This window comes from Lipotes vexillifer, unplaced genomic scaffold, assembly GCF_000442215.2.
Source record: "Lipotes vexillifer unplaced genomic scaffold, Lipotes_vexillifer_v1.1 scaffold129, whole genome shotgun sequence".
NCBI classification, from domain to species: Eukaryota; Metazoa; Chordata; class Mammalia; order Artiodactyla; family Lipotidae; genus Lipotes; species Lipotes vexillifer.
In genome coordinates, this window is record NW_006777287.1 from 329,328 (window position 1) to 348,437 (window position 19,110).

General features: G+C 34.9%; 1 protein-coding gene across 1 annotated transcript in view; it reads left to right on the top strand.

Annotated features, from left to right (window-relative positions):
* The window catches only part of RP2 (RP2 activator of ARL3 GTPase), a 43,519-nt gene extending 25,365 nt beyond the window's left edge, over positions 1–18,154 (top strand). The window contains exons 3-5 of the mRNA XM_007450831.1: positions 2,279–2,393; positions 16,615–16,700; positions 18,071–18,154. Of these exons, the coding sequence (XP_007450893.1) occupies positions 2,279–2,393; positions 16,615–16,700; positions 18,071–18,154 (285 nt within the window). The remainder of the gene's footprint in view (positions 1–2,278; positions 2,394–16,614; positions 16,701–18,070) is intronic.
* Positions 18,155–19,110: the final 956 nt, after the last annotated feature.

Genomic DNA, 19,110 nt, shown 5'->3' on the forward strand with positions numbered 1-19,110 from the left:
TCAGATTTCTTGCTGCCTCTTAACTATATCACAGATAAGCACAGGATAAATTAAAGTATTTGGAATTGTTTGGAAGTATTGTATAACTTAAAGTTGTATAACATTGTGTATTAACATATACATGTATATGTATATATACATGTATATTAATATATAACTTATTGTATATTAAAGTTGGGTAGTTACCTCTATTTTCAAGTCTTTAAAAGTAGGGGCTTCCCTGGTGGCGCAGTGGTTGGGAGTCTGCCTGCTGATGCAGGGGACACGCATTCATGCCCCGGCCCGGGAAGGTCTCACATGCTGCGGGGCAGCTGGGCCCGTGAGCCATGGCCGCTGGGCCTGCGCGTCCAGAGCCTGTGCTCCGCAACGGGAGAGGCCACAGCAGTGAGAGGCCCGCGTACCGCAAAAAAAAAAAAAAAAAAAAGCTTAAAAGTAGATGAATTTTCATGAAAAAGAGTCTCTTCACATGTCTACAGTGAAATATCAAAGTAAATATACTAGTTTCATAGTTCATTGTTTTTAGGTAACAGTGTTTTGAATTAATCATCTTACTTTTGTCAGTTTATGTGTCTGACTATAAAATGAGAGGTATTGAGCAGTCTGGAGAATTAGAAACAGATGTGGGATTGTTTCTGATAATTTAAGTAACTTTGCAGTCATTATCTGGCAGTGATGTTTATGTAATTTTCTGCTACTTTTTTATGGATGTTTCTCTTTTTCTGAGGCAGCATTGAGGGCTCTGGAAAAGGATTTGAGTTTGAATCCAATTTGATGAAATGATATGGAATAACGTAGCCATAGAATGAAATACTATCAACCATTAAAACTGATTTTATAGTAGAATAGTTGGAAAATGTTCACAACCGAGTAAGTGAAAATTTGTAGAATATTACGTATCTGATTTTTTTTAAAGTAGATAAGTCTGGAGAGTTATACTAAAATGTTGACGGTTGTGGTTCTTTTTAGGAAGTGGATTAAGAGCAGGGTTTTCTTTTCTTGTTCGTAGCTCTATGGATTTTACATAAAACATGTATTATTTCTGTAATGGGGGAAAACGAAAACCGGAAGGGTAAAAGGAAGTATGCCAGGACTTCCCTGGTTGTCCAGTGGTTAGGACTCTGCGCTTCCACTGCAGGGGCCACAAGTTCCATCCCTGGTTAGGGGAACTAAGACTAAGATCCCACAAGCCACGCAGCGTGGCCAAAAAAAAGGAAGTATACCTATATAGCAGTGGCATCTTTGAGTAGCACTTTGGTTGATATTTCTTTGTTTCTGTTTTTTAGTTTTTAAATGTTTTAAAAAAATAAATGTTCTGTATTGAGCCTATTTGTTACTTTTATAATTAAAAACTCAATAAGCTTTAATTGGTTGAATTGCTTTGCATTTTCAAAAAATACTTTCATAATTATTTTAAAAATTAATGTATACTCACTGTAGAGAACTGTAGAAATAAAGAAGAGTAGAAATAAGTTTAAAAATCATCCATAATGTGCTGTACCTTGAATTGTCTTTGTAGGAATAATTTTAATTTACTTAGTCTGTAATCAGTTTAATTGGGTTCAAGTCACAGCTCTGTCCCTTAATAGTTGTGTGACCATGGGCAGATTTCTTAACCACTCTGTGCTTTAGTTTCTCATCTGTAAAATGAGAGTAATAATAATACCTGCCTCGTGAGAGGGTTAAACGTGTTTTACATGTAGAACACATAAAACTGCCTGGCACATAGTAAGTACTCCATAAATGTATTCTAGCGTTATTGTGCTATGCTATATAAATTTGAATCATGCTTTTTAAAATTAACAGTATTATATAAGCTTTCCCCCTTTTATCATTTGTTATATTTAACAAACTATGGTATTTTATCTTGTGAATGTACCATACTTTACTTAACGATTCTCCTCTCATTGGACAGTATCACCAAACTAAAGCTTCTGTTAGTTTCAGTCAACAAAATTTTTTTAATAAAGTTTAAAATTTTGAGGGCTAATTTACATTTATTTGACCCTTAATTGTAACAGTAGGCAGTACTAATTCTTTTTTTTTAACATCTTTATTGGAGTGGCAGTACTAATTCTTAATCAGAACCACCCATCTGGAAGAAAGAATCTTGTGTATGTGAAAACTTGTTTATAGCAAACACTCTGAATTAATTACAGTTATAACTAAAACAAAAATCAGAGCACTGTGTTGCATTTTATACAGAAAAATTGTAGAATAGGAAAATATTGTTTTAGTCTCAGGTCATTTTAAAATGTAAATGAAATTTTATTTCCCACAGCTGGTTGGTAAAGGCTTTTTCCTGGTTCAGACAAAGGAGGTGTCAATGAAAGCTGAAGATGCTCAAAGGGTTTTTCGGGAAAAAGCACCTGACTTCCTTCCTCTTCTGAACAAAGGTACCTTCTGGATGATTGGTATACTTTTGTGGTTTTTCCCTTGACCTGCTGATTTGTTTTACTCTTGCCTTTAGTATTTCTCTTACATTGTCTTCTCTTTGTCATTTGTTTTATGGTTTTCCTATTACTATTCAGAAATGTCAAAATTTCACATCATTCGAAAAGCTATATGTAACCACCTAGAAATTAGGCATTAGGGGTTTTTTTCCCTGTTCTATCACCTTCGTTCTTGAAAGTCACATTTTATTATTTTAAATTATTTTATTATTATTATTGTACTATAGTGAGTGACCATTTCCTTTTCCCTGCCCAGAGTTACAAAGCACTTGATAAGGATTCTTTCTGCCTTCAGTGTGCTTTGACCATACTGGAAAAGGAATAAGAAATATAAATGAAACAGTATACTATTCTGTGTATTTAACATGATCTGATTAAGTTGTCAGATACCGGAAATATGTCTACAAACAGAGGAACTAGAGTTCCTGTGCCCTCCTGAAGTGTTGCTATTTGCCTCCATGTATTCTAGAAGACAGAGTACCGTTCATCTATTAGGGCAGGGACATTTTTTGCTCTAGGCTCTTCAGGCTTTTCTTGACTGGCCTGAGCAAATATATATGGTAATAGGTAATGCTGATTGGATATACCCTAGAAAGAAGGCACATCTGCATTTACATGCTCTTTATGTATAAATAAGTTGTAATAAACTGCAAAAACCTGTATGAAAATATTGGAGGATTGTTAGGATAACTTTAATAACTAATGCTGGGTGCGATTCGGCCCTTAAGTAGTAATACAGTATTTCATATACCTTAGTGGTTATTCTAGTAGTACCAAGGACTGGCTTCAACCAGTGCATGAATCTATCCCAGATCATATATAGGAAATTATGACCCGGCTCCTTTGATACAGCCATTTTGATATGGGAAAATTTGATGGAACCTTGGAAACAAATCTTTAAACTCTTAGCAGCTTTCAGAAACTGAATTAAGTAATAAGTGTATGTAATAGACATCCTAAAGTGTGAGGATTAGGGATGAAGTGAGCATATGAGTAGGCCTAAATTAATGATTTATATACTTGTGTGATGTTAGTGAAGCGGTTTCACAGAATTGCTCCAACCCAGCCATAATATGTGTTTAAGTCACATAACATGCCACATGGAAGAAATAAAATGTTCTGTTCCTGAAAAAAGTAGAACCAAAACTAATGGACAGATGTTATAGGAATTTCAGCAAATAAATATCATATAAACAGCTTTTAAAACCAGAGATGTCCATAGGAAGTGGTCAAAGACTAATGAAGTCACGTCAAAAGGTCACAGGAGCCAGCTTGAAGGAGTCTCAAGAAGTGTCCACTGGCCAAATTTGGGACAATTTGAGCATCAAAAACAATAATGAAGGGAATTGATTAAACAACAATAGAAATCCATGCATCCATAGTGATAATAAGAAAGAGGGGAGAGGAAACTGGCCCTGAACTATGGACCAGCGTGCCCAGCCAGCTTGGAATCTACCTAACTATATGGTCTACATGGACATCATGAATAACTGCTAGACATTCCCATGATCTAGAAGCTTCCTATCCTCTATTAAAAGAGGCACTCTTCCATTAGCTTGAAATGACCCTTTCTCCAGGACCCCAAATTGGCTCACAGTAATAATCAGTTTCTCATCTAAGTAGTCACAGGTCTTGTTTAAAATTTGTTTTTATAATATGAGAAATATCTCCATAAAACTCATCAGCCCATGCTTTTTATCTAATTTGAAAAATCAACAGTATTGAATGTATTCAGTTAATAAATGTGTATTAAGCACCAAAAAAAGGGGGGCGAGGGAAGAGGGAATAAGGAAAGCTCTTCTGCTCTTTATAGAATACTCTGAGCTAATAAACGTATAAGGAATGATAGACTTCAGAAATCACCACTTTCTAACCCCTGATGTAATAATTAATTCAGACAAAGGTTATCAGTGGATGCTAAAACTATTGGGGTAAAAGTTGATAAAAAGTAGGATACTTATACATTCTAATTCAAATGGGAAGTGTACCTTTAGAGCAGAGATTTGATGATCATCACACTAACCCAGTGATCAAACTTAGCATCACTGATGGCAGGGCAGCCTGACATTGTATTTCTCCTAATGTGATGCAATGAGAAATACACATCATCATCTATGAAGTATTCTTGCCAAAAATATTTTACCTGAATCTAATCAAGCCAAGACTTAATTTCTGGTTTATAGGGAAGAAAGGAATCTGGAGACATGTTAAATGACACCATGAGGAAACTGAAACAAATCAAAAATAGAAGACATTTTATAAGATAACTGGCTAGGACTCTTCAGACAATGTCCTGGAAAGCAAAAACAATGGGGGACTGTTCTGGATTAAAAGAAACCTAACAATTAAATGCAGGGAGTGAACCTTAATTGGATTTTGGATTAGGGTGGGGTGAACTATAAAGCTGTAGAAGTCATTTTGGGGACAACTGGGGAAGTCTGAGGATGATATTTTGGAATTATTGTTGTATCCTTAAGTATGATAGTGGTACTGTGGTTACATAGGAGATGCATGCTGAAGTGTTATGATGTCTGCTATTTTCAAATGGCTCAGCAAAACAAAAAAGTGTGTGTGTTTGTGCATGTCTGTGTGTGCATGTGTGTGTATGTGTATAGTGTGTGGCAAAGCAAATGTGGCTAAATGTTAACATTTGATGGGTGTAAGTGAAGAGCAAATGGATGTTTGTTATTCTTTCAACTTTTCTACAATGTTTAGAATTTTTCAAAAGAAAAGTTGGGGAAAATTTTTAAGCTGCCCAATAGTGCATTGATTGATGTAGAATAATGAGCAGGCTGTCTGTGGAGATATTCCAGCAGGTGTTGGATGGATTGGGTCCTTATGTAAAAGTGGCCATCAGTCATTCTGAGGAGAGTTTCTCAGCCTCAGCACTGTTGACATTTTAGATAATTCTTTGCTGTGGTGGGCTCTCTTGTACATTATAGGATGTTTAGCAGCATCTCTGGCCTCTACTGACTAGGTACCAATAGCACACTGCCCCAGTTATGGCAACCAAAAATGTTTCCAGACATTGCCAAATGCCCCGTGGGGGACAAAATTGCTCCCAGTTGCAAACCACTGTTCTTAGCAGGGGGATGGACTTATTCTTTTGAAAATTCACTTTTATTTCAAATAGTTTATACTTTAGAGTCTCTAAGTTTTCCTCTTCAGTTAAAGTAGTCATAATTATTTCCTTTCAATTAATGAAGCTATTTGACAGCCAAATGAGAGAATTCGTTGTGTTTTTCATCTTGAGAATCTTCCAAATCTGACTGATTCTCAGAACCGTCTGGGGTGCTGTTAAAGATTTAAATTTCCACCTCCCACCCCAGAAAGACTGATTCAAATATCTCTGAGATATTCCCTTAGAATCTGCATTTTAAAAAATTCCCCAGATGGTTCTGATGATTAGATTTGGGTTCCTTTGTTTTAGAGGGTCATGTGGCAGTAGATGGACTGTGAAAAGGCCACTTGTTTACAGAATGAATGCTGAAACAAGAAAGCAGAGCATCACTTTGTTCAAATTTACCTGGAAACATGCATGTCAGGCAGCTCATATTTTTTGCCACTTTGTGTGTGTCCATGAGTGACCATGAAAAGACAAGTATTGATTTTCAGTAAAATATTTTACCTATTTGGTAAAATAAATTTTACCAAGTAAGCAATTAGCAAATAAGGAATCCACAAATAATGAGGATTGACTGTATATGTATTTTGTGTTAGAAATTTTCCTTTAAGTGCTGCTTTAGCTGCATTCTGCCAATTTTGATATGATGTATTTTCATTTAATTCAGGGTTTGGCAAAGTATGGCCTACTGTACGTTTTTTAAATGAAGTTTTATCAGAGCATAGCCACACTCATTCTTTTATTTATTATGTTTTGCTGCTATTGCACTGTAACAGCAGAGATGATTAGTTGTGACAGACACTGTATGGCTCACTAAGCCTAAAATATTTCCCATCTGGCCCTTTACAGAAAAAGTGTGCTGACCCCTGATGTAGTAGTTTCCCTTGAGACTTTTCACTTGATCCATGGATAATTTAGAAGTATAATGTTTAATTTCCAAACATTTGGGAGATTGTCCAGATGTGTTTCTATTACTGATTTCTAGATTAATGCTGTTATGGTCTGAAAACACACATTGTATGATTTCTGTTTTCTTTAATATGTTAAGGCTTGTTTTCTGGAATAGGATATAGTCTATCTTGGTGAATAATCTATGTGCAGGTGAGAAGAATATATAATCTGCTTTTCTTTGCAGAAATGTTCTATAAATGTCCACTAGGTCGGTTTGGTTGATAGCGCTATTCAGGTCATCTATATCCTTACTGATTTTCTGCCTACTTGCTCTATGAATTAGAGGAGTGTCAAAGTCTTCAACTGTAATTGTAGATTCGTCTATTTCTTTTTTCAGACTCTATCAGATTTTGCCTTGTGAATTTTGAAACTCTGTCATTAGGTGCATACACATCTAGGATTATGTCTTCTTGAAGAATCCTTTATTATTATGTAATGTCCCTCTTTGTCTCTGATAATCTTCCTTGTTCTAAAATCTGCTTTGTCTGAAATACAGCTACTCCAGCTTTTGTTTGGTTGTTAGTGTTTCATCATAAAGCTTTATCCCTTTTCTTTGAGCTTATCAAAATCTGTGTATCTAAGGTGAATTTTTTGTAGACAGCATATAGTTGGTTCTTGCTTTTCAATCCAATTTGACAGTCTCTGTCTTTTTTTTTTTGGCTGCCTTGGGTCTTCGTTGCTGCCCCTGAACTTTCTCTAGTTGCAGTGAGCAGGGGTTACTCTTCGTTGCGGTGCATGGGCTTCTCATTGCAGTGGCTTCTCTTGTTGCTGAGCATGGGCTCTAGGCACACGGGCTTCAGTAGTTGTGGCTCGCAGGCTCAGTAGTTGTGGCTTGTGGGCTCTAGAGCGCAGGCTCAGTAGTTGTGGTGCACGGGCTTAGTTGCTCCGCGGCACGTGGGATCTTCCCGGACCAGGGCTTGAACCCGTACCCCCTGCATTGGTAGGCAGATTCTTAACCACTGCACCACCAGGGAAGTCTGTCTTTAACTGGTGTGTTTGCACCATTCATATTGAAGGGGATTGATATCGTTGGATCAATATCTACCATCTTGCTAGCTGCTTTCTGTTCCATTTGTTCTTTGTTTTTTGTTACCTCTTTTTCTATTTAATTGGGTATTTTTTAATCATTCCATTTTACCTCCCCTAGTGACTTAGTATTTATACCTCTTTTCCTAAATCTTATTTAATGGTCACCTTTGGTTTTACAGTATACATATTTAAATAATTTGAGTCCACCTTATAATAATATACCACATCAGCTGTAGTATATAAGGACCTAATAACATCATATTCTCAAATCTTCCTTCCCATCCTTGTGTTACTATTATATATTTTACTATTACATATGCTATAAATACCTAATGCATTGTTCACATTATTACTTTAAACTGTCAGTTATTTTTAGAAAAATTAAAAATAAGAAAAATATAGACATATTACTGGAGGTTTTAGAGCATATGAATGCCATGGTCCCTTTAAAATGTAGCTTTCATCATTCTGGTTACTCTAAGGGAGAAACAGAGAGACCAGCTGGGAGGCTGTTGCTGTAACCTAATTGAGACGTGACAGTGACTTGTTCCAAGGTCATGTTAAATAACACAGAAGAGTTCATTAGATAGGATATCCAGAAATCTTTTTTGTTTACTTCGAAGTCTCACAATTTTTTCATGACAGTTCAAATATTTAGATTTAAAGCTACTGCAAGCTATTTGATAAGACAGTCACATTAAAACAGTAAAAACATGACCAGTGATCTTGTTGACCTCATAATTCAGTTTGAAATAGTCACTTGAAGTAAGCACTTTGAAGTAACTGTAGTCCTCATCATTAGAGAGAGAGACAAATAGAACTGCTTAAAAAGTGCATTGTTGGTGGTGTAGGTTTTTTTTAAATTTAGGGTCCACACATGTTAATCAAAACTGATGCAGTTGTCCACCTTTTTTGTTGATGTTTCTTTGTTGGCAAATTAAGTCACTTATTGAAGCTCTTCATATCCTATTCAAAGGATAGCAACCAACTTACATACTTGGGTAATTCTACCAAAATTGTATTTCTGAATTCTAGATTATATTGTCTTTGTAGAATACAGGAACTTTCAGTAATAAATATCTGACTTTAAAAGATATATCTACTGTATTTCTTTTAGTGATCCTGAATAAAAGCATATTCCATTCTACCTTAATTCAAACTTTCTACTCTCTGCAAAACTGGAAACCCTACATTATCAAATTTTTCTTTTTAGTTCAGTATTTATTCGGTTTGAAACGCTTTCTAAACTCTTTTTTGCAAATTTCCAAATGTACTGTTTCTACTCAGAAGTAGCTTCCAATGACCCCATGTGTACCCATCCCCCAGTTTTATCAACCTTTTGCCATACTTTAAAAAATAATCTATATATTCTCCTTTTTGCTAAAATATTTTAATCAAATTTTGATATGTCTTGTCATTTCATCCCTAAATATTTCAGTGTGTCTTAAACAAAGTGAAATTAAAAATGAATGCTTTCTAATAACAGTTTTATTAAGATATATTTTATATACCATAAGATTATACCATAACAATTTGACAGCTACACAAATGTTTTCTTAAGTGGGGTGTATTATCACGTCTAACATGATTAACAATGTCTTAATATCATCAACTAACTAGTTCATGTTCAAATTTCCCTAATTGTCTAAAAACATTCTTTATGTATTTTTACAGTTAATTTGATCCAGATCTAAAACTGGCCCACTCACTCACTGTATGTGGTTGTTTTGTATCTTATATCGCTCTTAACCAGAAACAGGTGTTCCCCCTCCCCTGTTTGTTTCATGCCTTCCTCTTATAAAAGAAATGTGGTCAGTTGTCCTGTAGTATGCATGGGTTTGTTTAATTTGTTCCTCTATAGTTCTTGTAGATTAGAAGTTAAATCAAAGCCTTGTTTACACTCAGGTTTAGTCTTTTGGGGGGAATATTTCACAGGTGGTACTATTTCCTATAATGAGAAGGCACATAATATTTGATTGTTGTGCTTCTAGTGATGCCAATATTGTTAGACTCAGGTGGTGACAGCCTTTTTATTGTAGAGATTCCTGTCAGTCTTCCCTATGGGATGCTAAAGCCATTGATGATTGTTGCCTGATACAGTTATTTTATTAGGAGTTTCAAAATGATCATTTTCGAATTGTGTCATTACCTCTGCATTTATTAATAGATGTTAACAGAACTTCTCGTACACTGAGCTGTTTGGCTAACTTGAAATATGCTTCATATCAGAAAAGCAGAGTAAATAAAGGAGAAATAATTAAGCATCGATTTTCAGAGTAAAAAGTCAGTTCCCTAGCAACCTATAGTGGTGTCCAGTGAATTTTGTTTGTGTCTCTTCTGAATATCATTATGAGCTCATGACTTTATATATTCAGTATGTTTCGATAACTTGCAGGCATTATTCCTTCTGATCTCATAATGTCTCATCTTTGGTCATTAGGAGCCTCTTCAAGCTGGCTCCTGTATCCTTTTGATAAAACCCTATTGGCCTTTGATAGCCTCATTGCTTTTTGGCTCAACATGATATTCGAGGTTGATCTTACACATTTCTTGCCCCAGACATATAATCATCCATTTTTCTGAGAAAATATTCCCCAGTTACCTTCTTTTCTTTACTCAGTACCCATCTTGACCTATATACTGTGATACTGCAAAACTCATACTTTAACTCGTTCTCTGTATCTAATTGTACAGTCAACTGTATATATCCTGCCTTTTCTATATTTGTTGTCTGTATTAAATCACAAGCCTTTTCTCTCCTTCTTGTGCCTTGTTCTGTGGCACATGACTACATTCACCTTAGTATTTCATTCCTTAATACTTCATTTTTCTCTCTTGTTCCATATTGTTTAATAGATTTATGTCTTTTTTTGAATTTTATTTTATTTATTTTTTTATACAGCAGGTCCTTATTAGTCATCAGTTTTATACAGATCAGTGTATACATGTCAATCCCAATCGCCCAATTCATCACACCACCACCACCACCACCCTGCCGCTTCCCCCCCTTGGTGTCCATACGTTTCTTCTCCACATCTGTGTCTCAATTTCTGCCCTGCAAACTGGTTCATCTGTAATATTTTTCTAGGTTCCACATATATGCGTTAATATACGATATTTGTTTTTCTCTTTCTGACTTACTTCACTCTGTATGACAGTCTCTAGATCCATCCACATCTCAACAAATGACTCAATTTCATTCCTTTTTATGGCTGAGTAATATTCCATTATATATATGTACCACTTCTTCTTTATCCATTCATCTCTCGATGGGCATTTAGGTTGCTTCCATGACCTGGCTATTGTAAATAGTGCTGCAGTGAACATTGGGGTGCATGTGTCTTTTTGAATTATGGTTTTCTCTGGGTATATGCCCAGTAGTGGAATTGCTGGATCATATGGTAATTCTATTTTTAGTTTTTTAAGGAACCTCCATACTGTTCTCCATAGTGGCTGTATCAATTTACATTCCCACCAACAGTGCAAGAGGGTTCCCTTTTCTCCACACCCTCTCCAGCATTTGTTGTTTGTAGATTTTCTGATGATGCCCATTCTAACTGGTGTGAGGTGATACTGTGAGATGATATCTCATAGTAGTTTTGCTTGGCATTTCTCTAATAATTAGTAATGTTGAGCAGCTTTACATGTGCTTCTCGGCCATCTGTATTTCTTCTTTGGAGAAATGTCTATTTAGGTCTTCTGCCCATTTTTGGATTGGGTTGTTTGTTTTTTTGATATTGAGCTGCATGAGCTGTTTATATATTTTGGAGATTAATCCTTTGTCCGTTGATTCGTTTGCAAATATTTTCTCCCATTCTGAGGGTTGTCTTTTGGTCTTGTTTATGGTTTCCTTTGCTGTGCAAAAGCTTTGAAGTTTCATTAGGTCCCATTTGTTTATTTTTGTTTTTATTTCCATTACTCTAGGAGGTGGATCAAAAAAGATCTTGCTGTGATTTATGTCAAAGAGTGTTCTTCCTATGTTTTCCTTTAAGAGTTTTATAATGTCCAGTCTTACATTTAGGTCCCTAATCCATTTTGAGTTTATTTTTGCATATGGTGTTAGGAAGTGTTCTAATTTCATTCTTTTACATGTAGCTGTCCAGCTTTCCCAGCACGACTTATTGAAGAGACTGTCTTTTCTCCATTGTATATTCTTGCCTCCTTTGTCATAGATTAGTTGACCATAGGCGCATGGGTTTATCCCTGGGCTTTCTATGTTCCACTGATCTATATTTCTGTTTTTGTGCCAGTACCATATTGTCTTGATTACTGTAGCTTTGTAGTATAGTCTGAAGTCAGGGAGCCTGATTCCTCCAGCTCCATTTTTTGTTCTCAAGATTGCTTTGGCTATTCGGGGTCTTTTGTGTTTCCATACAAATTGTGAAATTTTTTGTTCTAGTTCTGTGAAAAATGCCAGTGGTAGTTTGATAGGGATTGCATTGAATCTATAGATTGCTTTGGGTAGTAGAGTCATTTTCACAATGTTGATTCTTCCAATCCAAGAACATGGTATATCTCTCCATCTGTTTGTATCATCTTTAATTTCTTTCATCAGTGTCTTATAATTTTCTGCATACAGGTCTTTTGTCTCCTTAGGTAGGTTTATTCCTAGATATTTTATTCTTTTTGTTGCAATGGTAAATGGGAGTGTTTTCTTGATTTCACTTTCAGATTTTTCATCATTAGTGTATAGGAATGCAAGAGATTTCTGTGCATTAATTTTGTATCCTGCTACTTTACCAAATTCATTGATTAGCTCTAGTAGTTTTCTGGTGGCATCTTTAGGATTCTCTATGTATAGTATCATGTCATCTGCAAACAGTGACAGTTTTACTTCTTCTTTTCCAATTTGTATTCCTTTTATTTCTTTTTCTTCTCTGATTGCTGTGGCTAGGACTTCCAAAACTATGTTGAATAATAGTGCTGAGAGTGGACATCTTTGTCTTGTTCCTGATCTTAGAGGAAATGCTTTCATTTTTTCACCATTGACAATGATGTTGGCTGTGGGTTTGTCATATATGGCCTTTATTATGTTGAGGTAGGTTCCCTCTATGCCCAGTTTCTGGAGAGTTTTTATCATAAATGGGTGTTGAATTTTTCTGCATCTATTGAGATGATCATATGGTTTTTATTCTTCAATTTGTTAATATGGTGTATCACATTCATTGATTTGCGTATATTGCGTATATTGAAGAATCCTTGCATCCCTGGGATAAATCCCACTTGATCATGGTGTATGATCCTTTTTTTTCTTTTTCCCTGATCAAGATAGGTGTTTTATTTTTTTTATTTTTATTTTTTTAACATCTTTATTGGGGTATAATTGCTTTACAACGGTGTGTTAGTTTCTGCTTTATAACAGAGTGAATCAGTTATACATATACATATGTTCCCATATCTCTTCCCTCTTTGTCTCCCTCCCTCCCACCCTCCCTATCCCACCCCTCCAGGCAGCCACAGAGAACCGAGCTGGTATCCCTGTGCCATGCGGCTGCTTCCCACTGGCTATCTACCTTACGTTTGTTAGTATATATATATCCATGTCTCTATCCTGTTTGCTAGTATTTTGTTGAGAATTTTTGCATGTATATTCATCAGTGATATTGGTCTGTAATTTTCTTCTTTTGTAGTATCTTTGTCTGGTTTTGGTATCAGGGTGATGGTGGCCTCATAGAATGAGTTTAGTAGTGTTCCTTCCTCCTCAATTATTTGGAAGAGTTTGAGAAGGATGGGTATTAGATCTTCTCTAAATGTTTGATAGAATTCACCTGCGAAGCCGTCTGGTCCTGGAATTTTGTTTGTTGGAATATTTTTAATCCCAGTTTCAATTTCATTACTTGTGATTGGGCTGTTCATATTTTCTGTTTCTTCCTGGTTCAGGCTTGGAAGGTTATACCTTTCTAAGAATGTGTCCATTTCTTCCAGGTTGTCCATTGTATTGGCATAGAGTTGCTTGTAGTAGTCTATTAGGATGCTTTGTATTTCTGCGGTGTCCGTTGTAACTTCCTAATTTTCATTTGTAATTTTATTGATTTGAGTCCTCTCCTTCTTTTTCTTCATGAGTCTGGCTAATGATTTATCAATTTTGTTTACCTTCTCAAAGAACCACCTTTTAGTTTTATTGATCTTTGCTATTATTTTCTTTGTTTCTATTTCATTTATTTCTGCTCTGATCTTTATGATTTCTTTCCTTCTACTCATTTTGGGTTTTGTTTGTTCTTCTTTCTCTAGTTCCTTTAGGTGTAAGGTTATACTGTTTATTTGAGATTTTTCTTGTTTCTTGAGGTAGGCTTGTATTGCTATAAAATTCCCTCTTAGAACTGCTTTTGCTGCATCCCATAGGTTTTGTATCATCGTGTTTTCATTGTCATTTGTCTCTAGGTATTTTTTGATTTCCTCTTTTATTTCTTCAGTGATCTCTTGGTTATTTAGTAACGTATTGTTTAGCCTCCATGTGTTTGTGTTTTTTACTTTTTTTCCCTGTAATTCATTTCTAATTTCATAGCATTGTGGTCAGAAAAGATGCTTGTTATGATTTCACTTTTCTTAAATTTACTGAGGCTTGATTTGTGACGCAAGATGTGTTCTATCCTGGAGAATGTTCCGTGCGCACCTGAGAAGTGTGAACTGCTGTTTTTGGATGGAATGTCCTATAAATATCAATTAAGTCTATCTGGTCTGTTGTGTCATTTAAAGCTTCTGTTTCCTTATTTGTTTTCATTTTGGATGATCTGTCCATTGGTGTAAGTGAGATGTTAGAATCCCCCACTATTATTGTGTTCCTGTTGATTTCCTCTTTTACAGCTGTTAGCAGTTGCCTTAGGTATTGAGGTGCTCCCATGTTGGGTGCATTTATATTTATAATTGTTATATCTTCTTGGATTAATCCCTTGATCATTATGTAGTGTCCTTCCTTGTCTCTTGTAACATTCTTTATTTTAAAGTCTATTTTATCTGATATGAGTATTGCTACTCCAGCTTTCTTTTGATTTCCATTTGCATTGAATATCTTTTTCCATCCCCTCACTTTCAGTCTGAATGTGTCCCTAGGTCTGAAGTACATCTCTTGTAGACAGCTTATATATGGGTCTTGTTTTTGTATCCATTCAGCAAACATGTGTCTTTGGTTGGAGCATTTAATCCATTCACATTTAAGGTAATTATCGATATGTATGTTCCTATGACCATTTTCTTAATTGTTTTGGGTTTGTTTTTGTAGGTCCTTTTCTTCTCTTGTGTTTCCCACTTACAGAAGTTCCTTTAGCATTTGTGTTAGAGCTGGTTTGGTATTGCTGAATTCTCTTAGCTTTTGCTTGTTTGTAAAGCTTTTGATTTCTCCATCGAATCTGAATGAGATCCCTGCTGGGTAGAGTAATCTTGGTTGTACATTCTTCCCTTTCATCACTTTAAGTATATCATGCCACTCCCTTCTGGTTTGTAGAATTTCTGCTGAGAAATCAGCTGTTAACCTTATGGGAGTTCCCTTATATGTTATTTGTCGTTTTTCCCTTGCTGCTTTCAATAGTTTTTCTTTTTCTTTAATTTTTGCCAATTTGATTATTGTGTGTCTCGGCGTGTTTCTCCTTGGGTTTATCCTGCCTGGGACTCTGTGCTTCCTGAACTTGGGTGGCTGTTTCCTTTCCCATGTGGGACATTTTCAACTGTAATCTCTTCAAATGTTTTCTCAGGTTCTTTCTCTCTCTCTTCTCCTTCTGGGACCCCTATAATGCGAATGTTGTTGCTTTTAATGTTGTCCCAGAGGTCTCTTAGGCTGTTTTCATTTCTTTTCATTCTTTTTTCTTTATTATGTTCTGCAGCAGTGAATTCCACCATTCTGTCTTCCAGGTCACTTATCCGTTCTTCTGCCTCAGTTATTCTGCTATTGATTCCTTCTAGTGTAGTTTTATTTTCAGTTATTGTATTGTTCATCTCGGTTTGTTTGTTCTTTAATTCTTCTAGGTCTTTGTTAAACATTTCTTGCATCTTCTCAATCTTTGCCTCCATTCTTTTTCTGAGGCCCTGTATCATCTTCATTATCATTATTCTGAATTCTTTTTCTGGAAGGTTGCCTATCTCCACTTCATTTAGTTGTTTTTCTGGGGTTTTATCTTGTTCCTTCATCTAGTACATAGCCCTCTGCATTTTCATCTTGCCTATCTCTCTGTGAATGTGGCTTTTGTTCCACAGGCTGCAGGATTCTAGATTTATGTCTTTTTTAAGAAATTTGTAATTTCCTGGAGGTCAGGACTTCTCCAATACTGAAGGAGATAAAAAGCAAATCTATTAGGAATTTAGTGATAGTGGAAAAAATTTTAATTGAATTGAAAGGCTTGTTTTGTTTGGCCCACTTACAGCCATGTTTGCCAACTGTTTGACACCGGTCGTTCCAATGCTACATTTAAATCCAAGCCAAACTGAATCACGAATCTTTGTACCAGAATTTAAAGTACAGGTGGTTTAAAAGTAATCAAATTAAGTATGGGAAAGAAGGCACAAATATTCTGTTCAGTGAATTAAAATATAAAAACTTGATCGTTGGTTCTAGAATGTAGTATTATGGCACATTCAAGAAAAATACTTTCAGATGGCCATGACTTTTGGTGCCTGGCCTCAATTCCTACTTGGCCTAGCTTCATTATTGGTGGCCCAGAACTTGGCTGGTAAGTAGGAGAGTTGGAAGCAAGACTGGCTGCCTAGCAAAATGATTTGAATAGCTTCTGATCTTATTTGTCATTTTATCAACTATTTTTTTGTACTTTCTATGGTTTTCATAGAAGTATGAATACCAGAAAAGCCAGACTATTTACAACACTTAAAAATGTGACACTAGTCCTATAATGGCATTGAAGCTACTTGTCATGTGATGAGACTCTATGTTAATTTGTTTTATGATTAGAGTAGGAAGTAGCTGAAGTGACATGTCCCATCTGTCTATTCCCTTCTTTCTTTTCTCTTACCCCCAAAGAAGACACTAAAGATTCTTCAGGGAAGAATAAAAAGATTAATTTGAGAATAGATTTATATTCATGTTAAGACAACACTTCTTGGGTTTGCTTATAGGTCCTGTTATTGCCTTGGAGTTCAATGGAGATGGCGCTGTAGAAGGATGTCAACTTGTTGTCAATGAGATATTCAGTGGGACCAAGGTACAAGATTTTATTGACTGTATTTCATTCAAACCTTTCCTTTCCTTTCGTTTTCCTTACAATTAAATAGTATTTTCAGCACATCATGATTTTTAGAATTTATGGTAAATAATTGGGAGCTAAGCTTTGGTTTTTCCTTGCCAAACTAAAATTTTAATAGCTTAAAAATTTACAAAGTAAGTATCTACTTATTAAAAACCTTCAATAATACGTTTCTAAAGTAAAATGTCTCACCAAATGTCTCTTCAAGTTCTTCCTTTTTTAAAAGTAGTGATATGTTGAAAATGTTATATCTCTAAGATTGTATACTTTAGATGGACAATCCTATTGCCCAGTGTTCATTTTCATTTGCTTCAGTAATACTTGATCAAAACTTGAGCTATATCTAGAAATCACTACATGTAGGTATTTTCTAGATATGGTTGATGAGGTTGCTGTATCTGAAAATTTCAAACTTAAACAACTTAATATAGCTTAAAAACCAAACATTATAAGAGGACTAAATGAGTATTTATAACTGGGTTTTTTTGATAAATATCTGAGAGGAAATTTTTGATTTTGTAGTCTGATTTGGCTTATGGTCCCTTGAATTTGCATAATTCAGAGTACTTTGTCTTTTGTCTCATTTTATCATCACAACAGTACTAAGGGATAGGGCAAATCAGATTGAATAGAAAAGGAAACAGAGAGAAAATGGTTATATGATTTGGAGTTTTTAGATCTGAATGAGTTAAAGATTATCTAATCCAACTTTCTGATTTTACATATGTGGAAACTGAGCCCAGAGAGGTTTATTAAATTGTTAGCATCATACAACTAGTTTATGGTAAAGCTAAATAGAACCCAGGTCTCCTCTAATTTCTGGCTGACATTTATAAAAGCTGTTTTTGAAGGGTTCTATTGAGTACTGCTTTGTTGATGTTTGGAAAATAGTTAATTTAAAATGAGTAATATATCTTTAGCAGCTTTGAAAAAGATAATCTCAAGTTTTCCTTCTCAGCCTATTAAGATTCTTATTTAGAAAATAGAAGAAATTAAGAGTTTTTTAAATAAACCTCTTTATTCATAGCTTTCATAATATTGACTGTTACATATTTTAAAAACTGAAATTCCAAGTGTAATAAAATACAACTTAAGTATTATGAAAGCAAAGATCTTAATTATATCTTAAGTGCTTTTAAAAAAGCTCAATTACATCATAGCTTTTGAAACTATATTGCATGAATTCTACAGAAAATCCACAAATATTATAAATGATATACTTGAATTTCTTTTAAATAGCAAACCTGTGATTGTTCTGTGAAGAACGTGGGCTTTGGAATTTGGGGATTACTAGCATGTATTTTTTGTCTCTTTTATGTTTAACATAGATGTTTGTATCAGAAAGCAAGGATGCGGCATTGGGAGATGTAGACAGCTTCTACAACTTTGCTGATATACAAATGGGAATATGAAGTGCAATGTGGAACAAGGACTTGATTTTAAGCCCTTTTCAATTTGTGTATTAGCAATGGTTTTTTTACTGATACTCAAATTGTTAAAGTCATTTTTAAAATAAATTGTTAAATACTGCATCATTTACTTGAGTTTCAAAAAGAGTTCATTTTAAATTAAGTAGTTTTAATCAGCTTAAAAAACATGTAACCCAGTTCAGTGAGCTTGTAGGTTTTGTTTCTCTGCATATGATACTGTTATTAGAAAATAGAAGTGGCTAACAGTTCATGATTTTAGTCCTAATTAAACGTTCTTTCAAATCTCTAATTTACACTTTCCTCAGTACTCCATGATATTTGAGAATATATTCCATTGCTTATTTTCTTTTTTAATTTAGAAGGATTCGTTACTAGCAGATCAGTTAGAATGAACCTATGTGCATTTTTTTCATGTATATACATCCAGTTAAATATTTGCTTCCTAGTTGCATAATATGGCAAATGAAATTTTGTATACAGAGTTGACATAATACTTCATAAATTAAGATTTTTAAATTAATAGGTATTTGATAACCAGTTTTGCAAGTAACTCTACTAACTGATGTTGGTATAGCTGTTTAAAGACTACTTTGTGAGTAGTATGATTATTTGAATAAATTCCACATTGTTTAGTTTTTGAATACAACTGCTAGATGACTCTTCTGCCTGGTAAGAAAAGGTGTATGCAACACTGAAACTATAGAAGCCCAATCACCAGCAGTTCAAAAAGGTGATCACTGTTTTATGAGCTCTTATGAGCTATTAGAATTAAAACAAAGCCTTGCAACATTTAGGTAAGAAATACTTAAGCATAGTGATAAGCTATGCAGATTATTAAAAAGCTAGATAAATTTGATTTTAATTAGATATGCCACTTCTATCAATCAATGTTCAAGTATGATAAAATTATTTTGGTTGCTTTAAAACATTATTTTCCA